At 42.5% G+C, this 25,628-nt stretch overlaps 1 protein-coding gene across 1 annotated transcript in view; it reads left to right on the top strand.

Annotated features, from left to right (window-relative positions):
* Positions 1 to 22,933, top strand: part of LOC124283880 — a 33,862-nt gene extending 10,929 nt beyond the window's left edge. Inside the window, exons 6-18 of the mRNA XM_046719905.1 lie at positions 2,153 to 2,267; positions 3,048 to 3,251; positions 4,112 to 4,357; positions 5,226 to 5,449; positions 7,457 to 7,553; positions 7,962 to 8,099; positions 9,593 to 9,700; positions 13,275 to 13,391; positions 14,878 to 14,963; positions 15,790 to 15,915; positions 20,011 to 20,106; positions 21,606 to 21,694; positions 22,199 to 22,933. Coding sequence (XP_046575861.1) covers positions 2,153 to 2,267; positions 3,048 to 3,251; positions 4,112 to 4,357; positions 5,226 to 5,449; positions 7,457 to 7,553; positions 7,962 to 8,099; positions 9,593 to 9,700; positions 13,275 to 13,391; positions 14,878 to 14,963; positions 15,790 to 15,915; positions 20,011 to 20,106; positions 21,606 to 21,694; positions 22,199 to 22,343 — 1,791 coding nt within the window. The 3' untranslated portion in view covers positions 22,344 to 22,933. The remainder of the gene's footprint in view (positions 1 to 2,152; positions 2,268 to 3,047; positions 3,252 to 4,111; positions 4,358 to 5,225; positions 5,450 to 7,456; positions 7,554 to 7,961; positions 8,100 to 9,592; positions 9,701 to 13,274; positions 13,392 to 14,877; positions 14,964 to 15,789; positions 15,916 to 20,010; positions 20,107 to 21,605; positions 21,695 to 22,198) is intronic.
* The last annotated feature ends 2,695 nt before the right edge of the window (positions 22,934 to 25,628 follow it).

Below are 25,628 nucleotides of genomic sequence, written 5' to 3'. Positions count from 1 at the left end.
AAGATCCAGATTAGAACTGGTGTTCAGTAACCCATGCTTGTGGTAATCTGTGAAGATCCGGGTTAGAACTGATCTTCATTAACCCAGTCTTGTCGTACCTCATGAAGATCCAGGTTAGAACTGGTCTTGAGTAACCCATGCATGTCATAACCTGTGAAGATCCAGGTTAGAACTGGTCTTCAGTAACCCATGCTTGTCGTAACCCATGAAGATCCTGGTTAGATTTGTCTTCAGTAACCCATGCTTGTCGTAACCCATGAAGATCCTGGTTAGATTTGTCTTTAGTAACCCATGCTTGTCGTAAGAGGCGACTAACAGTATTGGGTGGTCAGACTCGCTGACTTGGTTGACACGTGCACATGTCATTGTATCCCAGTTGCGTAGATCGATGCTCTTGCTGTTGATCACTGGATTGTCTGGTCCAGACTTGATTACATACAGGCTGCCGCCATATAGCTGAAATACTGCTGGAATACTGCAACAAACTAACCAACCCAGTTGTCTGATGTGCTACTATACTGACTCACAAAAGCAAGTACACACCTTGTGCTTTGGGGTTATTTTCCGTCAAACAATGTTAATTATTTTCTGAAAAGTGATTGTGATTTACAAGTATTTGTTCCTAAACCAACACAGAAATCATACCCATTTGTTCCTCTCCCAACATTGACGATTTCGGTCGATGTTGACAGATTAATGACATTCCCTCAAATGGTCGATATCCCAGGATGCCTACAACACACTGTTGTCTCATCACTATGATGCAGAGATCCAGCACTGTTGATGCTGATGATGTCACTCTGAGTGTCCAGTAGCGCAGATGGAGAATGCTGGTCATCTTGCTGGGTGGTCACTCTGATGCAGAGATCCAGCACTGGTGATGCTGATGATGTCATCTCGCTGGGTGGTCACTCTTGGTCTTCCAGTTCAGAGACTGTCAGATGCTTGACCAGTCTGGTGGATGAGCCTCATTAGATTGATGATGGTCTACCTTGAACAGACAACACAGTATGGCAGACTAATGCTGAGTCTCTGAATATATATCATTCTGATAGCAACAAATAATCCCATTTAAATTGAAAAGAAACCCCAGTGATATGTGGCGGTGTGTGGTCCTGTGCGGAGAGCTCGGGTCACAATCAGTTGAAGTGAAGCAAAGTTGGTCGCGGACAGTTCTCGGATGGACCCCTGAGTGTTTACTCAAATGGTGTCCACCAGTGAGAGACAGCTGAAACAAAGAACTAGCAGAGTTTCTGACCAATCATCAAACAGTTCAAAGGTCATGTGATGTAGACGACACAACTCAGAAGTGAAGTGATGGGATGGCTTTAACTTTGTCAATGGTACTTTGCTGGAATAAATTAATGTACTTAGTTGAAAATGGCTAAATTATTTATGAAACTGTTAAACTGGAAGCCCAAGAGACCTCGCCACTCCGTGGCTTGTGGCACTACGCATGCAAATTTCCATTATCTATGCGTTTTAGGAACGCAAAACTTTGTTTCCTACCTCAAACACTCTAATTGTGTAATATTCAACACAATAGATCGTTGGTCACAATACTAGTCATTTGATTGTCTGGTCCAGATTTGAGTATTTACAGAAACTCGTCATACAGCTGGAATATTGCTGAGCATGGAAGTACACAAGCAATTTTCCAGCTACTTGATGACTGTCTGGAAACATGGACCAAACAATCCAGTGATCGACAGCACTAGCATTGATGTTAGCCTGATCCCCAGATCCTGTTAGTTATCCCACGCAACACGTTTTGCGGGGGGTATTAAAATGGACTCCGTCAGTCCATGCATATTTGTCTTTTCCGGAGCAGAACTCTAAAACCGTTCAATATTTCTTCCCCAAACTTGGCACATAGATAGATCTGGTGGAGTACTGGTGCCTTTTGGTAGTTTTGGAATTTTGAATAAAACATTTTTTGCGTTTCCATGGCAACAAGTTTGACTTAGAATGAAATTAGTGGTAGTGCTCTTATTTTCCGGAGTTGTCAGTTGCCTCTTACCACTTGCATGGGTTGCTGAAGACCAGTCCTAACCCAGATCCTGTTAGTTGCCTCTTACCACATGCATGGGTTGCTGAAGACCAGTCCTAACCCAGATCCTCAGGGGTCACTATATGATACTTGTGTTGACAGTTCGGCAGTCTCAAGCTCGTGGCAAGGTTCATTGCATCAGCGTGTTCTCAAGGAAAAGTGAGGAATCTCCACATGAACGATGCCAGAGTCCAAGACCAGGTTGTCTCATTACAAGGTCAGTGTCAAACCAGAAGATAATTTAACCTTAGATATCAGGGATGTGATTCGCTTCTACCTCAGCAGCCTCCATTGGTCCTGGAGAACATGTAACCTGTTCAGATCATCTGTCAAATGCTTTGTACAGGTCCATCTGTTGTATACACATGGGACTTTTTATCAAAATCACAGGATACCAAAATACTTGATATCAATATACGCCTGAAATAGCCTGAAAATTTTTGCAAAAAGATATCAATATACGCAGAAGTGACTATATAATGTGTTTCATGTTTAGAGTTAATTGGATTCATACATTGAATTGAAACTTGTGTACTTATGTAATTTAATACATACGTTACTATCCTGACCATTGAGCAAAGGCAGCTTTTCAAAACCGACTGTTCATCAACAAAATAGACTGTCTCAGAAGTGACTAAATAATGTGTTTCATCCTTGATTGGCATTTTAGAAGATGCTATTTGATGAACATAAAGAATTTCCTGGATTTCATCTTCTTTTTATTCTTTGATACAACGTTTCGGGCCTTTTCCGGCCCCATCATCAGGTAAAACTAATGAATAATAAGAACTGTTCACCAATGTGTTTCATGTTTAGAGTTAATTTGATTCTTACACTGAATTAAAACTTGGATACTTGTGGAATTGAATAAATGCATGAAAGGTTCATTTCAACACTGACTGTTCATCAACAAAATAGACTGTGGAGCAGACGGACATTTTAAAGCGCTGCATGTGAGTGTTTGACCTTTCCTCATCCAAAGCATTCATGTCTTCAGACCTGCCCGAGTCACCAGACCCTCAGTCGGTTTCACCAGCGCTGCAAGTCCTGAGTCTACATTCCAGCAACATCGCCAACTCTCTTTTCTCAGTAGTTAGAGAGTGGTCAAAGGGGAGACAACTCCATGTCACGGATCTAGATATCACCAACAACCAGTCACTGACGCCTGACTGTATAGAGGATATCATCAGTATTACTTCAGGTAGCACTAATGTGTGAACAATCATTTGAAGAAAATCTATGTCTGGTTCAAGGAGTTAGTAATCAAAATATAGAAGTTATGTCAATTATATTTGAGATTTGGTGGATGGATGGGGTTGACATTTGGATGACATCACAGGATCACAGAATGATGATCAAACAGTCTGTTATAGCTAGATTGGTAGCTTGTCATTAATGCCTTCATTTTATCACATGTCAAGATTTATGTTAGTGTCCCATTGTCGAAATACTGTAAATCATGAAATTGAAATGGTTCCACTTTTAATAGCGCAATTCTCAGCGAGGACACCAGAAAATCTAAAATGCATTTTGATTAACCTGCCATGTTTAGGATCACCCTGAGTTGGTATTGCCACTATTTTGTCTTTTGACAACATTTATATATGTAATCCGACTTGCAAAGTATTCCAAGTCATCTACCAAGGCCACAACAAACAATGGCTGTACAAGAGAATGAAAAGGTTTCTAACTGATGTGCTCTAAAGTGACTTTAAACAATGGCCAGTGATTATGACCAGTGATAATTGCATTTGGCTTATTTATACTCAAAAGTAGACATGGTCAGACTGAAATGTGTCATTATAATAATAGAACATTCTCAAAACTATTAATGCATAATAATAAAATGTTCGCATTAATTTCATGATTTACAGTAACAGAAATATTAGCAATTGAGTGAGTATGGTTCCACTTTTAGCAATAGTCCAGCAATATCTCAGAAGAGGACACCAGAAAATGGGCTTCATGTATTGTAACCATGTAACCATGTAATCACTAGGCTACCCCACCAACCATCTGAAATATTAGTTAAAGCTTGATCCCACACATGCTGTTTTACAGATTCTTCTGGTCACAGCTCTCTACAGAGGTTTACCTATGGAATGAATAGCTCAGAGACTTTGCCACAGAAGCTGAATATGAGTTCACTCCCTTGCCTTACCTACCTCAACCTGAGAAAAGCTAAGATTTCTCCTGCAAAGATTGTTGAAATATGTGCTGGTTGTCTATCTGGGGAGTCATTGCTGTCTGCGATGGTGTTGGATGGTCTCAAGCTTGCCGGTACAGATGCAGTACCTCAGTTGTGTGGTGAGTGATGATGTAGTTTGGTGTCATTGCCGTCCATGTTGGTGTTAGCCAGCCTCAAGACTGTTTTGATGTGAGACTTTTCAAAATTTCAATACACTGGAATGGGGGTCTGATTCCGTGTCTAGGTTTATTGCCTGAAAGACTCGATTCAAGAGAGGTTGTCGGGTTTTGGAGTGGTTTTGAAGGAGAGGAGTTGGGGCTGTTTGTCCATGAGGAGACTGACATGCTGTGTGTTTAAAATTGAGCAAGCTTAATTACCTACAAGTTCAACCCACACTCAACTGTTTGAAAGTTTGAAATGAACATGCCTTCATGTCACGCTCATGATGCTAAGAAGTATGATTTGACCACCAGGTATAGGAAAGCACCAGATGTGTTGTCCTTGAAACATGTAATAAACTTAGTTCTCTTCTGTAATGGTTTCTGTTCAAAATTGCCACCAGTACCTTGAATGTTGCTGTAACCACAACTTAGAAGGTGATAGGCTTTCATTGTACAAATATGTTTATTACTCACTGTTTAATAAATCTACAGTGTTATTACTCAGTGTGTAATAACATCACATGATGCTGAATGTATGACGTCATAATGGTTTACAGTTATGACGTCACAATGCTAATACCTCTGTCACAATAATATTAGACCTTGCTGTAGACCACACTGTAGGCAGTTTCTATGAACTTATGTTTCACTTGTTTGATACCCAAATCATTAACTTGTTAAATAAAAATGATATTACACAGAAGGCCATTTAGTATCTTCTAAATTACAAAGTACCACCGTCAGTTTTAAAATATTTTCATTTCAAAGACATACTGCTCATGTTGGTCCAGCCATATCTAGTGCCATATGTGTTCACATTTTTCAGGTCACTTGAAACAATCAAAGGTCACAACCTTGAGTTTTGGTGGATGTTCATTGGCAGATAGTGACCTTTCACCCCTCTGTGACCTTATTGGTCAAGGTCATCCAATCCACATGCTCAAACTGTCAGCCAATCGGATCACTGACACAGGAGTCGGGTGTTTGGTGGAGTGTCTTCTAAAGCAGCCGTCACATCCTCTAGGAGTTTTGGATCTCTCCAACAACACGGTGAGATGAATAGATTTTTGCTGCTCTTGCTTTCATCTTAGACATTTGAGAATTGTTGTGTATATGAAATGGAGACAAACATCAGTAATTATCACTTTATTTTGTGATGTCATTGTTGCAATTATTTAAATATTTAACATTTTTAGTCAGTGAAGTAAGTTAAAGAGCAGTGTGTTTTGGAAGACATTGTCTGATTGATGAATTTATAGCATAGTGCGAAATGGTTTGCACAAATCTTCTGATTTTTATCTTCTTTTTTATCAGCAGCATTGCCATCCTTGTGGAAGACCAGCATCACTCTGGCCACCTCGGTCAGATCACTGATAACTGTAGCTCTTTGAACTATGGAATACTAGAAGGGACATTGTCGCTTTGTCGTTGTTGGCCTTACAAAACAAGCAAAATGTGTCAAATTTAACCAACAAGTGACAATGCGACATTTTGGCCAATAGTTGCATTGTTGTGTTGTCACATGTCTAACACTTTCTTTATACATCTTAGATAGGACGACATCGCAACGTATTTGGACCTTGAAAACTGTCACTATGTCATGTTGCCCTTTAGGTTGAATAAGAAAATATTTCTTCAAAGCGCGACAATGCGACAAAAGGCCAAAATGTTACATTGTTGCATTGTCACACTTTGGTTAATTTGGACACTTTTTGATCTTTTGTTTTAAGGTGACAATGCGACAATTTCCCTTGTATTATTCCACAGTTCACAGCTGCGATAAATGTTTTTGTTTGTTTCTTAAGACCACATTCAGCAATATGTAGACAATTCAGTGATTGACGTCATAAGCATTGATCTATACAATGGGTTCTTCAGTGGATCATTATGTTGCATTATGGGTACTTGCTGTATCCATGTTTGGGGTTCTGGGTAAGAATTGGTGCCCAGTTATCCATGCTTGTCATAAGAGGTAAGCAAATAAATCAAGAGCCAGATTTGCATATTTGTTTGACACATGTCACTGTAACCTGACTGAGTGGATTGATGCTCATGATGTTAATCACTGGACTGTCTGGTCCACATTGGATTCTGAACAGTCAAATAGCTTGAATTTTGCTGAGTATAGTATAACCAGGATATTTAGAGTTGAAAACATTATATACATTTTATAAATATTTAAGGAAAATTTGAAGTCAAGTTAAGAAGGGTGAATGTACTGGGAAAGTGCATTGACCAAGCTCTTATTGATTCACTTTTCTTGGGGAATAATAATTTCTCTGAATTGACATAAATGAGGGTGAATGGTTCAAACTGGTGTTTCTACACAATTGGGTGGATGGACATTTGGGATACAGATGGTCAGTTTGGTCAGTTTGACAATAAAGGGACATGCATAGGATCTGAAATGATTTGATTAAGTATCTTCTGGCGCCTACCAGTCTGAGATATTAGTTAGATATGTCAACGTTTGGTTGATGGATGACTTAAGGATAACTAGCAATGTCATTTTATCACTGGAAGAAATTGATGGTACCAAATAAAGTCTCCGAAAGGGACTAATGAAAGTAACTAATTATTAAGATTGGATATGAGTCATTTTTGTATGAGGTAGGACATTATTTCGGGGGGAGGAGCCAAAATTGTCAGAAAATAGTTTTCTCACATGTCGAGGGGAACAGAAGCGACTCTGGGCCCCACCGTTGACTTGAGAGGTTCTCTCTGTATATTGAGAGAATGGCTCAGATGAACTTGTAACTTTAGGAGTTGTACAAGAAACCAACAAGTTCTTCCGTGAGATTTGTGAATATGTGTTGTGTGTAGACCAGGAAAGCTAGAGAATATCTGAGGACCTTTGTGAAAGAACTCATTCCAAAATAAATGGACTTGAACACCATACCGGACTTATGTTTGACTATCCATCTTAGCTACATCATCCCCAGAACCAGAGTGGATAGACAGTTTGCCTAGGGAGAAGGGTATAACACCCGGACACCTTCAGGTAACAATAGCAATAAACAAACCTGGCATGTACCTTGTAATGTGTTGTAAATTCAGATTGGCAACGATGGCGCTACAGCTCTCAGTCAGCTTTACGTTACGAAGACACATCAGTCATCTCTCCACAGTCTAAACCTGGCAGGCAATACTATTCGTGAGTGCCCTAATAACGTACACTTGTGTGCCACATTTGATTATTTAGCAGCTCAATGTTTTCGCACCAATATGAGGTTTACAAAAAGTTTGGGTGCTAAAAGACAAATAAGACATAATGATGTGAATTTGTATGATATGTGAACGATCAAATGAGCGAATGATCAGACAAACAAATGAATATTTTTATTAAAACATTGATACAACTGTCACATAACATTTTCAGCCGCAGAAAATGCATATTACGTACCCCAAGGACGATTCTCTTCAAAGAATTGGAAACCTCTACAAGTTTATCTAAATTGTTTGTGCCTGTTATCAAGGAGTTCTTCATTTGGAGCACTGGCCCCTAGTTTTCAACTTATTTGTAAACACTAACTTGTGAACTGGCAATGTCCTGGCGTTGCAGGTAAAGATGGAGTTACCTCCCTTGTCTCTGTGTTGGGCGGAAGGCGGTGTTTGAAGACACTCTACCTCAATGACCAGCGTGATGCTATAGATGAATCTGACATGGAGGATGTATATGGGAGATTGGCCATAGCGCTTGGTGAGTAGCAAGACATCCCTGGTGTCATGATCCTTGAAACAATCCACCCCTGGTGTCATCCTTGAAATAATGCATCCCTGGTGTCATGATCCTTGAAACAATCCACCTCTGGTGTCATGATCCTTGAAACAATGCATCCCTGGTGTCATGATCTTTAAAATAATGCATCCCTTTTGTCATGATCCTTTAGATAATGCATCCCTGGTATCATGATCCTTAAAATAATGCATTCCTGGTGTCATGATCCTTAAAATAATGCTTTCCTGGTGTCATGATCCTTGAAACAATCCACCCCTGGTGTCATGATCCTTGAAACAATCCACCCCTGGTGTCATGATCCTTGAAATAATGCACTCCTGGTGTCATGATCCTTGAAATAATGCATTCCTGGTGTCATGATCCTTGAAATAATGCATCCCTGGTGTCATGATCCTTGAAATAATGCATCCCTGGTGTCATGATCTTTAAAATAATGCTATTCTTGTCACAATCTCATTAAAAATCCGAATCAGCAGAGTAGCCTAGTGGTTAAAGCATTTGCTCGTCACACCGAAGACCTGGGTTCCATTCCCCACATGGGTACAATGTGTAAAGCCCATTTCCGGGAATAATACTAAACGCCGCGTAAAACTAAACTCACAACACTCACTACCTCAAAACAAGATCAGAAGACTTGGTCATGACCCATAATTTATCACCGAGCCGTGAAGATCCAGGTTAGGATTGATCTTCAGCAACCCATGCTTGCTGTAAGAGGCGACTAATGGGATCGGGTGGTCAGGCTTGCTGACTTGGTTGACACATGTCTGACTGACTGACTGATTGAGTTTGGTTTTACGCCGCTTTTAGCAATATTCCAGCAACATCACGGCGGGGGACACCAGAAATGGGCTTCACACATTGTACCCATGTGGGGATTCAAACCCGGGTCTTCGGCGTGACGAGCCAACGCTTAACCACTAGACTACCCCACCGCCCCTGACACATGTCATCGGTTCCCAATTGTGTAGATTGATGCTCAGACTGTTAGTCACTGGATTGTCTAGTCCAGACTCGATTATTTACAGACCGCCGCCATGTAGCTGGAATAATGCTGAGTCTGACGGTAAACAACAAACCAACCAACCCATGAATTTTCACGAACTTTGGCCAACTAATGAAATGATGGCATACATTGTCCAGTGATAAAGTTTGTATTTTGAATTATAGGCTGACCTTGACATGCTGTTCAAGTTACCTCCCATGTGATCTAATGTTTCCATGGAAACGTTGGTACATTCATGATCAAGATGACACATTCGCATCAATATTAGTCTGTGACTACTATTTTAAACATGCTGAATAATTAAATATTATCACTGCGACTATCGCAAAGTTATTAAAGGATGTGAGTATAATCATCCTAATTGCAGAGATAGATTTGTTGAACCATCCAAAGACCTGTTCAGTTTACACACTGTGTGATATGATGTGATGACTACTATCTCTTACAGATTTGAAAGTGTCCAAAGTGGATGGCAATTTTCAGCCCAACAGCAGTGATCTCCCTTCCTTGCCAGAAAACCTCATGGTAAACCTGAAAAACCTAGGGGGACAGCCAGGTAGGTATTGTAGATCTATCTGTAACAGTGAATTCTTTTTCAGAAGAAGTGCTCCTTGGGGTACATATAAGCATTAAAGTGTCCATTTTAAATACCTACGACATAACAATATTTCAATAAAATATTTTACCAAACAAAAACTCGTTTTGTTTAGTGAGACCACCCCTACAGGGCCCCTCACAGGGCCCCCTACAGCCAAGAGCAGCTAGGTAACTCTGACTGCTTACCTCGTACCTCACTTTTCATGCTGTCGTTGTCTAGAAGGGTTAACACAATTGTGCATGGTCCAGTAGAAGACACTTCTTCGCCTTATCTACGGAAGAGAATGAATGAGAAAGAGTCAAATTCTGTATGTTTGGTTCCTTCTTTTCGCACGGGCGCTAGCTGGAATCTTCGTATGACTTTTTTCATTCATGCTTTGTTGTAACTTTGCCGGCGTGTTACGCTGTTTCCAGTTGAGTGATTTTGTAGCGTGTTCGTTTCGTATCGCTCACAAATGTTGCCCTTTGTTAGTTATGTGCACAATTAGGCTATTGTGCCCTATTGTTGCTTTATGCTCGTATTTAATAGCTTTGCTGTAGCAGTGAAATATCGCCCGTGCGTTGTATTTTTCTGTATTGTTGTGTGCATAGTCTACTATGTTAAACAGTCCTTGCTATTAGTCATAGCACGGTTCTGTTTTTTGCAGTCAAAGGGGTGTGTTACCTGTAGCACTACATTTTCGTCTCAGGATTGCCACCTTTGCGTTGCTTGGCGGAGGAAGCCCATGATGACCAGGGTTGTACCATGTGTCAGGCATTTTCCCCTCGTTCCATCAAGTCGCGACATGCGGACATGATGTTCTACACGTCTTTGCTTCAGTCGAGGGGGGGAACTAATTTGAACTAATCTCCGATCTTTTACAGCAACAAATGGTGTTGGTTCACTTGCTCATATCTGACACGTTGTCTGGTCTCCGTCAGGAGATAAGCGTCTGTCCAGGTACTGGGGGGTGTCCCGTTTCTGTGGCGGGCAGTGTCCCCAACCTTAGCTTATGCTCTGGTGTGGGGATTTCTGTCGGGAGTGCGTCTGCACCGAGTGTCATCTTGGTTGACGGCCACCCCTCCGCTACTGTGCCTACTGCCAGTCCAAGCCTCGGCTCTGGGTCTAGGTCGGTAGTTGGTGCCGGTGCTACGGGTACTGTCCCCGTAGTTTCCGCTACCCCATCACATTTGGCCCCACCGCTTGGCGCCGGCCCCGTTTGGTTTGCCATTGGGGAATCCCATGTGGTGCTCTTCCTCGTCTCGCCACCGTGACTCAGCGTCAAGTCTTGGGTCGGTCGCACCGGGCACCTCGGCTGTGCTCGAACCTCTGTTACTCTCCCTAGACCTCTCGGACGAACCCTCGGAGCTATCTGTAGATACAGAGACTTTGCTCCAGGAGGATGGGTTCGAGGGAGCTATGGAGGAGGATGAGGGTCGGGGAGGGTCTGGTACACCTTCAGTATTGCTCGTTGTGTCCCTGAGGGAGGGAGCCCATTGCCTCCGTCCTGCCTCAGGTTGTCGTCAGTTCTGGCGCCCCCCACCCTGCGGAGTTTCGCCTCCCAGGGGAGGCATTCACTCCTTACTAAGGTGGCAGACTCACGGCTACGCATTTTGCCTTCACTCCTAACTTCACTCCTCAGTGGTACCAGGTCCAGGTTCGACTTGCCCGAGCTGGACCGTCGGTACCTCATGGGTGAGGCTGGTCTATATAATCCCCCAGTGGTAGACGATTGTGTCTATGCGTCGGTTGCCCTGGGGGGTTCATCTGGTAGCTCGCTTGCTTCCGCCAAACAAGGCCATCGGCTTCCCCCATTCGACCCCAACACCACGGCATTCAAGTCTGCATATCGCTCCTTCGAGGAGCAGTACCGCAACGAGGTCCAGAGCCTCAAGGTTATCATCCATTCTGCCTATATCTTGGTATTGCAGAGGCAATTAGTGGATGTGGGCGGGTTTAAGGGAGATGCGTGTCCCTCCACCTTGGCTAAACAGTTGACGGAGGTCCAGTTACATCGGGTGCACGACTCTGTTAGGTCGTCGGCTTTGGCTCTCTGTTGCGAGGTATTCTCCCGCAACGCAACAGGCACTACTGGCGTTGCCATTCCGGATAGGTTCTACCCTGTTCTCCGGTGCAGCTACTGTAGTCCGGGAGGCCGCGGAGGCTGTGTCAACCTTCAAGGACTCTAAGCCCTTGTTGGAACAGCCTCGCTCGTCTTGCTCGCGGCCCCCGGTGCTTGCCTCCACTTATCCTTCTGCCTCGGTGAAGAACCTGTTAAATGGGCTCAGCCTTTTCAGAGGAAGGGGAAGCCAGCACCGGCTTCCCAGCAATAATTCCTCCGAGCTCTTGTCGGTACCAGATCAAGCAGTCGGAGTACTGCCAACTTCTGGCATCCATTGCCTCATGCCAAATATCCTTGTGGGTGGTCGACTTACTCTCTTCCTTCCACACATGCCACAGTGGAAGCGAGACCCACCTCCCTTCTCTGGGATCCGTTGCACTCCCGTGCCGGCTGCCCCGGAGAAGGCGGAGGTGCTCAATGCCGAGGTCCAGTCATCACTTGCTTGAACTGTGTCAAGCATCACTCGCAATAGATGCAACTTTTCGGTGTAGATGCTAACACTGTTGTCAAGCATCACTTGCTTGAACTGTATCAAGCATCACTGGCAATAGATGTGACTTTTCGGTGTAGATGCTAACACTGTTATCAAGCATCACATGCTTGAACTGTGTCAAGCATCACTCACAATAGATGCGACACTTCGATGTCAATGACAACACTGTTATCAAGCATCATTTGCTTGAACTGTGTCAAGCATCACTCGCAATAGATGCGACTTTTCGGTGTAGATGCTAACACTGTTACCAAGCATCACTTGCTTGAACTGTGTCAAGCATCACTCACAATAGATGCGACACTTCGATGTCAATGACAACACTGTTGCCAAGCATCACTTGCTTGAACTGTGTCAAGCATCACTCACAATAGATGCGACTTTTCGATGTCTAGCTAACACTGTTATCAAGCATCACTAGGCTTGAACTGTGTCAAGCATCACTCACAATAGATGCGACAATTCGATGTCAAAGCTAACGCCGTTGTAAAGCATGACTTGCTTGATACCAGTGCTAGCATCAACACCAAAACGTGGCATCTATTGCAATAAAAAAGTTGTCTGTCCATAAAAAGTGTTCTTCTTCATCACACCAGCTTCTCAATGCTACAGAAGTATTATATGTGGTATGATGTGAGTTTGAACTTGATAGTTAGTGCGGTACAAGTATGTCTTCTTTCTATTGTATTTTCTAGAGTATTGATTTTCAGTAACCCATGCTTGTCGTAAGAGGCGACTGACGGGATCGGGTGGTCAGGCTCACTGACTTGGTTGACACATGTCATCGGTTCCCAATTGCGCAGATCGATTCTCATTCTGTTGATAACTGGATTGTCTGGTCCAGACTCGATTATTTACTGACTGACGTCATATAGATGGAATATTGCTGAGTGCGGCGTAAAACTAAACTCACTCACGCTATTGTATTTTCCCTACAGGATCACTTGGGAAGCTATTGCACTCTCGTACTGTTGTAACAGACACTACGCAGGATCTGCTGACTGGGCTCACACTGTCAGGAGTTCTAGAGATGAGTGCTGCACTGAAAGGACTGGGTAAGAAAACCAGCAGGCACGTACAGGCCTACCAAAGAAACCTTTCCCACTGTGCAGAAAAACGCAGTAAAGCCCACATTAATTGTGGGAATAGCAACATAAACATATTACCTCGCTACTGAAACAGTAAAAACTGCAACGAAAGACTATGAAACTTTAACCTCTACTGCGCAAAAAGTATTCAATTTGTCGAAATAAATGCTGTCAATCATTTCATACAAATGGAAAGTAAACTAAACAAGTGTGCACACAAGTATCATGATGACAAATGCCAAATAACACAACAGAAACACTTTAAAAAGGGAACAGAATTTTTGTCCTAGCTGGAAAATGTCAACATGCGGTCGAGACTTCCTCTTCCATGTGCGCATGCGTAAAATCGAAGTTTTTATCCAGTTTTAGTGATTAAAGTTGCCGTTTTTGCTGTTTCTGTAGCGAGGTATTTACTGTTTCAGTAGCGAGGTATTATGTTTATTTCCACGATTAATGTGGGCTTTTCTGCGTTTTACTGCACAGTGGGAAAGTTTTCTTTGGTAGCCCTGGCGTAGCAAGCCAAGTTTTTAGTGTAAGCTCAAAAGTTTGCAAAACTTTATATCTAGATAGAATTGAGGGCTTGCCCAGGCTTTTTTCATAATGGTAGCTACACCCCTGACCAGGAACCTGTCTATGATTCCAAACTAGGTGCCCTCGTGTAAAAGAATGAACTGTTCTTGTTTTCTTAATTACAAGCCTTTAGCAACATATATATCAACATTCCATTCAGTGTAATAACATAAAACTAAGTATTAAAGAATCTGTCTTTTTGAACTCATGAAGATCCGGGTTAGAATTGGTCTTCAGCAACCCATGCTTGTCGTAAGAGGTGACTAACGGGATCGGGTTGCCAGACTCGCTGATTGGTTGACACATGTCATCGGTTCCAGTTGCGTAGATCAATGCTCATACTGATGATCACTGGATTGTATGGTCCAAACTCAATTATTTTCAGCCCTAAAGCTGTAATATTGCTGAGTGCGGCGTAAAACGAAACTCACTCACTCACTGTCTTTTTGATTGGCTGTGTCATCAGTGAAATATGTGTCCCATCTACAAAATCATCTTTTCACAATGTTTGATTTGGTAATGATTGCTGACATATGTTGTAGACTTTCTGCAGACTTGCAGACCCTGTTTTTTGGCCTCTGAGCAGGTCACAGAGAACTGACTGCATCCTTTCAGTATGATTTGGTCCTCGTGGAATTTTCAGCCTGGAATAAGTCCCCAGCAATGCTCAGTGACTTAGTCGGCCCATGTCAATGTTGTTTTCTAGAGGGTTCATTGGACTTTTCTGTGCTTTACGCAGCCTTATATCCCGGTTGATTTAAATGGACACATTGTGACCATTACAAAGCAAAGAGGCCATGTATAGCCACAGATGATGTAGGAACTTAGTGTTATATGTACATTGCTGTTGTGATGCTGATGTACTTTCTGTTTCGGTGTACAGGTTCCTCTGAGTGTGTAATGTCTGTCGAGGAGTGGAATCTCATCACAGGTGCCAACAAGGACAGAGAAGTGCCGTCTTGGCTACAGGTGAGAGAATGAGGAACAGGTGATACATGTTCAGCCATATTGGGGATGTTGTCTAAGTACTTGACTTCTTGGCTACAGTGAGACAATGAGGAGAGGTGATACATCTTCAGACGACTTGACTCTCTTGGCTACAGTGAACAGGTGATACATCTTCAGCCATATTGGGGATGGGGACGTTGTCTAAGTACTTGACTTCACTGTGGTGTGTGGTGCTGTGCATAGAGCCAAAGTCACTCATCGGTGGAAGTTTAGAGTTTCTAGGACTTCATGAAATGTCTTTTTCTGATGCGTTTGATGTGTGACGTTTTTGATTCAATTTCATTGTGGATCATTTCATTTCATGGATCGTTGATCATGATTTCAATCACTGGAATGTCTGGTCCTGATTTGATTATTTACAAGCTGTGTCATGTGGCTATACTAATGATCCATGTGGCATTAAAAAACATAGACACAAATTTGAAGGATTCAGGATTTTGTCATTTTTATTCCTTGTGTCATCCATGGAATGATAATGAGGATTTTTTTTCAGGTTTTACATTTGCGTATAGATCAGTCATTATGTATAAAAACAATGAAATATGTCAAAATTTCTCTGCTATAGGTGGGTGGTGGGGTAACCCAGTGGTTAAAGCACTCACTCGTCACTTGAAGACCCGGGTTCGATTCCCCACATGGCTACAATGTGTGAAGCCCATTTCTGGTGTTCCCTGCCATGACATTGCAGGAATACTGCTAAAAGCATCGTAAAACCATACTCTCTCACTCTGCTATTGATGGACCAGCTCCATAGAGTAATTTACCTTTATTGTTTCCTAACTGGCAGCTTCCAGATCGTCGAGAACGAGCGGTGTACCTGTGTAGTCTCCCTGGCAATGTGTCGGTACAGAAGCTGGAGGGGATGTTGGAGATGGAAGCTGACTGCAATGTGGAGGAGGTGGTGCTCATCAAGGTGCCGGGGATGGGGAGACTGGTTTAACGTAACTGTGATCAGTGTACCAGGTGTATCACGTGTGTCAGCTTGATCATGGAGTCAGCTTGGTGTGGAGGAGGTGCCAGGGATGGGGAGAATGGTTTAACGAACTGCCAAGGTGCCGGGATGGGGAGGACTGGTTTAACAGGGATGGGGAGACTGGTTTAACGTAACTGTGATCAGTGTACCAGGTGTATCATGTGTGTCAGCTTGATGAGGAGGAGGTGGTGCCTCGTCAAGGTGCCGGGATGGGGAGACTGGTTTAACGTAACTGTGATCAGTGTACCAGGTGTATGTGTCAGTGTGTCAGGAGGAGGTTGATGTGGAGGAGGTGGTGTAACCGTGATCAGTGTCAGGTGTCAAGGCGCCGTGGATGGGGAGACTGGTTTAACTGGTAACTGTGATCAGTGTACCAGGTGTATCATGTGTGTCAGCTTGATGTGGAGGAGGAGGTGGTGCCTGGGGCGTTTAACGTGAACTGTGAAGGTGCCGGGATGGGGAGACTGGTTTAACGTAACTGTGATCAGTGTACCAGGTGTATCATGTGTGTCAGCTTGATGTGGAGGAGGTGGTGCTCGTCAAGGTGCCGGGGATGGGGAGACTGGTTTAACGTAACTGTGATCAGTGTACCAGGTGTATCATGTGTGTCAGCTTGATGTGGAGATGAGGTGGTGCTCAGCATCAAGGTGCCGGGGATGGGGAGACTGGTTTAATGTAACTGTGATCAGTGTACCAGGTGTATCATGTGTGTCAGCTTGATGTGGAGGAGAGGTGGTGCCGGGATGGGGAGACTGGTTTAATGTAACTGTGATCAGTGTGCCGGGTCATGGGGAGACTGGTGCTAGATCAAGGTTTAATGTAACTGTGATCAGTGTACCAGGTGTATCATGTGTGTCAGCTTGATGTGGAGGAGGTCAAGGGTGGTGGCTCGGTCAAGGTGCATGTGGGATGGGGAGACTGGTTTAATGTAACTGTGATCTGTGTACCAGGTGTATCATGTGTGTCAGCTTGATGTGTGGAGGAGGTGGTGCTCGCCAAGGTGCCGGGATGGGGAGACTGGTTTAATGTAACTGTGATCAGTGTACCAGGTGTATCATGTGTGTCAGCTTGATGTGGAGGAGGTGGTGCTCGGCCAAGGTGCCAGGGGATGGGGAGACTGGTTTAATGTAACTGTGATCAGTGTACCAGGTGTATCATGTGTGTCAGCTTGATGTGGAGGAGGAACACTTACTACCTGGTGAAACCCCACCAGGACCGTAAATCTATGAATGTTATTTTGGACCAGTGAAGTACAGACAGGACCATAATTATTGTCCACCCACTGGTCCTGTGGTCTAAAGGGAAATTTTGAAAGATTTCTTTCCTGTTAGCCTGAACAGACTCTGAACGTTATATATTATTTTCAGTGGATTTTAGTATTGTTATATTGGCTTCATTGACTCAGCATGCTACTTTACTAGACTTGGCTTCAAGCTGTTGGCTAAAGTTGTTGTTCTTGCCTGAGCAGGATCCAGTGACAAAATCCAACACTGGAGTAGCATGGGTGCTGTTCTCTGATGGAGATTCGTCAAGAAAGCCATTGACTTCTACCGCCAAGGGAGGTAAGTCAAAAATATTGAGTCTTTGATTAACAGATCAGAGCATTGTTGTCGCTTTCACCAGTACTGCAGGATTGTTTTGTGTGGTTTTGGCTGTTGTGGACCAGACAATCAGGTGATCAACATCAAGAGCATCAATCCACGCAATTGGGATACAATAACATGTGTCAACACCAGTCAACGAGCTTGACAACCTGATCCCATTAACGACTGGGATCCGCTACCGCCGAAGCGAGAGAGTGTTAGTTAAGAGAAAGTGTCTAGGATGTTATTTGGTTGTGTTTGTATTTCTGTTGTTGATTAACACAACATTCAGCACACTATAAGAAAGTGGTCTGTAGATAATAAAGTCTACACTGGACAATCCAGTGACTGGACATCATGAGCATCTCTCTGGTACAGGATCTAAAGTGTGGTGGTCATTAGGGGTCACTTATTGAGGGTAAACAACTGGTCATGAGTAGCGATATTCATGGCATTAAAAACATAGACACAAATTTGAAGGATTCAGGATTTTGTCATTTTATTCCTTTGTGTCATCCATGGAATGATAATGAGGATTTTTTTTCAGGTTTTACATTTGCGTATAGATCAGTCATTATGTATAAAAACAATGAAATATGTCAAAATTTCTCTGCTATAGGTGGGGTTGTGGGGTAACCCAGTGGTTAAAGCACTCACTCGTCACCTGAAGACCCGGGTTCGATTCCCCACATGGCTACAATGTGTGAAGCCCATTTCTGGTGTTCCCTGCCATGACATTGCAGGAATACTGCTAAAAGCATCGTAAAACCATACTCTCTCACTCTGCTATTGATGGACCAGCTCCATAGAGTAATTTACCTTTATTGTTTCCTAACTGGCAGCTTCCAGATCGTCGAGAACGAGCGGTGTACCTGTGTAGTCTCCCTGGCAATGTGTCGGTACAGAAGCTGGAGGGGATGTTGGAGATGGAAGCTGACTGCAATGTGGAGGAGGTGGTGCTCATCAAGGTGCCGGGGATGGGGAGACTGGTTTAATGTAACTGTGATCAGTGTACCAGGTGTATCATGTGTGTCAGCTTGATGTGGAGGAGGTGGTGCTCGTCAAGGTGCCGGGGATGGGGAGACTGGTTTAACGTAACTGTGATCAGTGTACCAGGTGTATCATGTGTGTCAGCTTGATGTGGAGGAGGTGGTCCTCGTCAAGGTGCCGGGGATGGGGAGACTGGTTTAATGTAACTGTGATCAGTGTACCAGGTGTATCATGTGTGTCAGCTTGATGTGGAGGAGGTGGTCCTCGCCATGAGGTGCCGGGATGGGGAGACTGGTTTAATGTAACTGTGATCAGTGTACCAGGTGTATCATGTGTGTCAGCTTGATGTGGAGGGGAGGTGGTCCTCGTCAAGGTGCCGGGATGGGGAGACTGGTTTAATGTAACTGTGATCAGTGTACCAGGTGTATCATGTGTGTCAGCTTGATGTGGAGGAGGTGGTCCTCGTCGAGGTGCCGGGGATGGGGAGACTGGTTTAATGTAACTGTGATCAGTGTACCAGGTGTATCATGTGTGTCAGCTTGATGTGGAGGAGGTGCTCGTCAAGGTGCCGGGGATGGGGAGACTGGTTTAACGTAACTGTGATCAGTGTACCAGGTGTATCATGTGTGTCAGCTTGATGTGGAGGAGGTGGTGCCTCGTCGAGGTGCCGGGGATGGGGAGACTGGTTTAATGTAACTGTGATCAGTGTACCAGGTGTATCATGTGTGTCAGCTTGATGTGGAGGAGGAAGTAACGCACTTCTTCTTATTTTACCAATTTGTCGAAACCCCCAATCATGGGGCAAACAAACCAAGAAACATCACCAGGGCTAACCAGGATTCGAACACATACTGGTAACAGGACCATTAAGCAGGGCCAGGGTTTAAGGCATTGCTCAACATTGCTTTGTAAGAATATCACTGAAGTCAACAAAATAAACTTAAAACAACATTTTATTTCCCTGATTGTCTCATGAGAAAACAGGATCTAGTTCTAACAAGATTGTCCCTGATTTGGCTGCCAGCTTTTAGCTGGAAATCGTGAACAAAAACTATGAAATGAAGGAAAGTTATCAGTCTGCTCCAATAACTTTTAGTTGTTAGCCCAGTGTGCGAAATTTATGCTGGTCCTGTGGTCCTTGGCTAGTAAAAATTCATCAGGACCACTAACTGATAAGTTTGCTGTGGTCCTGGTGACCAGTGAATTTTGTATTGATTGTAAATCTATGAATGTTATTTTGGACCAGTGAAGTACAGACAGGACCATAATTATTGTCCACCCACTGGTCCTGTGGTCTAGTGGGAAATTTTGAAAGATTTCTTTCCCTGTTAGCCTGAACAGACTCTGAACATTATTTTCAGTGGATTTTAGTATTGTTATATTGGCTTTCATTGACTCAGCATGCTTTTACTAGACTCTGGCTTCAGGCTGTTGGCTAAAGTTGTTGTTCTTGCCTGAGCAGGATCCAGTGACAAAATCCAACACTGGAGTAGCATGGGTGCTGTTCTCTGATGGAGATTCCGTCAGGAAAGCCATTGACTTCTACCGTCAAGGGGAGGTAAGTCAAAATATTGAGTCTTTGATTAACAGATCAGAGCATTGTTGTCGCTTTCACCAGTACTGCAGGATTGTTTTGTGTGGTTTGGTTGTTGTGGACCAGACAATCAGGTGATCAACATCAAGAGCATCAATCCACGCAATTGGGATACAATAACATGTGTCAACACCAGTCAACGAGCTTGACAACCTGATCCCATTAACGACTGGGATCCGGCTACTGCCGATGAGAGAGTGTTAGTTAAGAGAAAGTGTCTAGGATGTTATTTGGTTGTGTTTGGTATTTCTGTTGTTGATTAACACAACATTCAGCACACTATAAGAAAGTGGTCTGTAGATAATAAAGTCTACACTGGACAATCCAGTGACTGACATCATGAGCATCTCTCTACAGTGGGATCTAAAGTGGTGGTCATTAGGGGTCACTATTGAGGGGTAAACAACTATTGCGATAGCGATAGTCTATTGCAACATACTATTGCAATATTTTGTTTCTCCTTGAATTGTCTCATTTGAAGTCATTTTCCAAATGAATGTATACTTTGTATGAAATAAAAACAAGTAGTTTCGGTCTCTTTTAATAACTGACAAGAAACTTGAAGGTTGTTTAAGAGATAACAGGGGCCGAAAACTCTAAATCAAAGTGAACGAATCTCGTACTTCGTGTATTTTGCGCCGCTGCGCATTTATCAACGGAAGTCAAGTACTAAACTATCGATAGCCACACATACTATCGATGCATTGATAGTTTTTCGCTTTTACCACCGATTAATAGCTATCGGAGACTCAACAGTTGCAATCCATCAATAGTTGGATGCATCGTTACAGCCCTAGTGGTGATGTAACCTGATTTGTATGTTATCTTGATAGGTCACACATGGCCTCCGAGGCCTTGCATGATCTGCTGTGATGCCCATCTGTTGCACACAGGGCTCTGACTGTGTATTGTGTGACAACTACAGCCAAGGACATTGTCCAGCATTACACGGTGGTGGTGGGGTAGCCTAGTGGTTAAAGTGTTCGCTCATCATGCCGAAGGCCCAGGTTCCATTCCCCATATGGGTACAATGTGTGAAGCCCATTTCTGGTGTCCTCGCTGTGATATTCTGGAATATTGCTAAAAGCGGCGTAAAACTAAACTTACTCACTCACTTCAGCATTAAGTCTTCCCATGGTGCACTCATATTGAGGATTTGTGAATTGTGTCATACTGGATGTTTTATTAAATTTGATATTTGCTTTTTTCACTGCACATGATTGTTGTGTTTCACGTTGTTTTTACACTTAGTGACCACGTTTTTCTTGACAAGACCATTTTTAATCAGACTACATACGTACAGCACAACAAGAAACTCTTAATTATTACCAATAGTGTGGATGTTGAGTTTGTGGTGAGTATATTATTATTCATCTAAAAGAACAGCTTGCCACCATTCACTGTTCCATCGCTTATCAATTATGTGTCACTGTCTTTATATTCGGATATCGATTACTTTGCAGGCGAAAATATTTGGTCAACCATTTTCCATCTCTCGGATATGTGTGAAGATTGATGATGAGATGAACTCTGACCTTGAAGCAAAAGCCAGGTAGGGAACCGGATTGAATTACACAAGGGTCAAGATACATGGGTACAATGTGTGAAGCCAATTTCTGGTGTCCCTTGCCGTGATATTGCTGGAATATTGCTAAAAGTGTCGAAAAATCATACTCACTCACTCACTCACTCTCTGAGGCGGTGGGATAGCCTAGTGGTTAAAGCGTTTGACTTGTCACGTCGAAGACCCGGGTTCGAATCCCCACATGGATACAATGTGTGAAGCCCATTTCTGGTGTCCCCCGCCTTGATGTTGCTGGAATATTGCTAAAAGTTGCGTAAAACCAGAACTCAGTCACTCACTCACTCACTCACTCACTCTCTTGGTGGGGATGTGGTAGCCTAGTGGTTAAAGCATGCATTTCTCATGCTGAAGATCCAGGTTCGATTCCCAACATGGATATTATGTGTGAACCCATTTCTGGTGTCCCTGCTATGGTATTGCTGGAATATTGCTAAAAGTGGCGTAAAACTAACTCACTCACTCTCCTTCCAGACAGGACCAGGAGACCCGCGTCAAGGCCCGTCGTGCTGAGGATGCTGCTCACCGGGCCCTCATACAACAGAACACAGAGGAGTCATGGAAACGCCACGCCTACCGCCTCGCTCACCCGGCATACGCTGACGGCAGGATTTGGTGAACGGGTCCGAGAATGGCGGAAACACTGCTCCTCCTGCATGACATTTTGAAGGCAGGATGTGATGATGTGGTTGTTACAACAACGTCCAGAGTAGGACATGGCTCACATGGACAGAACAACAAGATGGAGCCACCTCTGAAGGGTTATACTGCTTATTTACTCTACACAGCTGAAGGAAAGTCAGTCCTGTTAGTCTTGAAGTGTCGGGCGTTATACCCTTCCAGATAGCCACTTAGTCTGACCACTCCACTGGTCTGGGATGATGTAAATCAAGATTTTGTTATTCAATGTTAACACTGGTGTGTCGTTCAAGTCCCTTTCCGGTGTCCCCAGCCGTGATATTGCTGGAATATTGCTAAAAGCGGCGTAAAACCCAACTCACTCACCCATACTGCCTAGCAATCCCTGCAATGCTAAAGCCCTATATGAAGCAATTCTAAATTTCCTTAGAATCCCCCTGGGTCTCCTTTTCAAATTAAATGGATTATTTGTTACGATCAAAATTATATTAAAAATAAATTATATATATATTCAGAGACTAAGCATTAGCCTAGATGTCATTTGGCAGTAGAGATTGTTTTAAGTTTGTGTGTACAGTCCGTTTGAGTCAGAAACGGACCGATGAATTGCAAATTTTATCATTGTACAAAATTGCCACATAAATATAAATAGTACACATGTTTATCATTTACTAATACCCAACAGCCTTCTTATATTTGAAAATTTTCCGGACTCCACCAAAAAAGTTCTTTAAGAAACTATCATTAAAATTTTGACACAGTTCACTATTTGTTACGAGGGAGGAGTGCAGAGAAAGGGACAGCCAGGTTAATGAATCAATAACTTGGTGGGCACTTGTGCACGTGCTTCTCTAACACCTGGCTGTCCCTTTCTCTGCACTCCTCCCTCGTAACAAATAGTGAACTGTGTCAAAATTTTAATGATAGTTTCTTAAAGAACTTTTTTGGTGGAGTCCGGAAAATTTTCAAATATAAGAAAGCTGTTGGGTATTAGTAAACGATAAACATGTGTACTATTTATATTTATGTGGCAATTTTGTACAATGATAAAAATTTGCAATTCATCGGTCCGTTTCGGACTCAAACGGACTGTACATGTAGTTAATTGCAAAGACAGCAAATGATTGAAGTGTCAGTAAAATATCAAACACTGTTGTGGTAATATTGTACACAGTTCTTATGACAATATTTTTATATCTGTGAAGAACAAACATCCACCCATGTTTAACCTTTTGTTCTGACTGTATGATAACATAGAGTTATTCATCTAACATTCCAAGTAAGTCCATTGACGCTGTACCAGCTATCACTTGTTATGGCAACAGTGTTTCGGCGCCAGGCATCTTCAGCCTGTCATCCCCTAATTCAATAAGTCCACTTTGAAAAGGACAGGTGGGAAATTGGTTCTCAATGAGTTTGACTGATTCATAGAATTGAGAATGAATCTTATTAAAATGGGATGATAATGTAGTGTGACCTTTCAGTCATAAGGTAACAAGGACGAGTTAAGGTGTCACATAAACTCATGACAATTTTGAGACCCATGAAGGTCCGGGTTAGAGTGAACTCCCCCAGTAAGCGATGCTTATCGTAAGAGGTGGAGGCTTGCTGGCTTGGTTGACATATGTCATCGGTTCCCAATTGCGCAGATCGATGCTCATGCTGTTGATCACTGGATTGTCTGATCCAGACTCGATTATTTACAGACCGCCGCCATATAGCTGGAATATTGCTGAGTGCGGCATAAAACTAAACTCACTCACTCATGACAAGTTTGAACTGAAATCGATGCGGAATGTTCTTAAAGAAATTATATTTCTGCAGCCAAAACATGGTTTTTTTCTGGTTTTACTGAGATTCTCTCGTTATTCTCTGTGATATGTGAAATGTATTGCCAAAATAGTTAATATATTAATTGTTACTGTTTAAAATATTATTGAAATATTTTATCATTGTTGTGGTATATATTGTTGAAGCATTTATGTTATCCTACTCAAAGCAAGTTGAGGAACACCCACCATTTGAAATCTGAAGTCCTCCACCCAATAGAGCTTCAATTAAAAAATGTGTTATCTTACCTTCATGTAAAATACTTTAATTTCATTGGTCAATGATAAGTATCCATGTCACCCCTTTCCACAAGGCGACAACTGGTAAAAATATTAACGGTACTAGTAACCGCCAAACTCTCCGACAAGAAGCTGTGTCACGTATGACGTCATAATATGGCGCATGCAGTGCACTGAATTGGAAAACCATTCGATCACTGTTTTTTTAGATCACTATGTACACATTTATTTTACCGACTTTCACTGCTTTATTTAAACTGTTTTATACATTGCATCGTTTGCACACTCAACTTAAACATAATTAACCATTTTTAAAGCAGTTTTAAGCTTGTCAGAATATGTTTCACTGATTTTAAAAATCCAGTCGCGAGGCAGACGCCATTTTGTTTACATGTCATATAGTCGGTAACGACCTTATCGTTTTTCAAAATAAAACAAAATGATAGATTTTGTACATTTAACATGGCGGTAAGATAAATAGGTTGTAAAGGGCTCCCTCGGGGAACATGTTGTCTGCCTTTTGGTAACAGTGTTACCTCTCGATTGCCGACACTGCTACAAAAAGGTATACATCAGACCGTATTAACCTTGAGAGAAGCATACAACCTATAATGTTCTCCACTTGTTTTGAGAAGTATAGACCAGTATTACTCAAATCAAAGCATGCTTAAAATATTCTATATTTGATATGGCTTCCTGAATCTTTTATTCAATGTATGACACCAGACACGAAGAACTTGTGACATTTTACAACTGTTACAGAATACGTTTCTGATATGTGATGACATTGTTATTTAAAACTGTTCATTTTCGCGAGTTTGTTTTGTATCTGTTTCAGTGAATGAAGAAAAGATTTCATGGACATTTTATTTGCTTCATTTTTATCATATTCACAACATACTTCTTTCCTTGTGCTTGACTGGAGGGGACATAGTTACAAATCTACACTGAATAAGCACAAAGAAAACATAACAGGTGTAGCCAGTGGGCGTGATGAATTGTGAATCAATTTACGACCTCATCAAACGGGCAGTCTGTGACGTCTTAGTTAAGGTCATGCTGCCTACACCTCGCCATAAAATATAGAAATACGATGTTATTAAAGTTTAAAATTAAAATTAACTTGTAAATACCATTTATGAAACAAGGAATTGGAATTCAGTGTAACCATAGTTCTTTGTAGTGTCTCTTTTCAC

This window comes from Haliotis rubra, unplaced genomic scaffold (genome assembly GCF_003918875.1).
Source record: "Haliotis rubra isolate DU_JTF1 unplaced genomic scaffold, ASM391887v1 Scf324, whole genome shotgun sequence".
NCBI lineage: Eukaryota > Metazoa > Mollusca > Gastropoda > Lepetellida > Haliotidae > Haliotis > Haliotis rubra.
The sequence above is the reverse complement of the archived record's forward strand: the minus strand, read 5'-3'. Positions and strand labels throughout refer to the sequence as shown.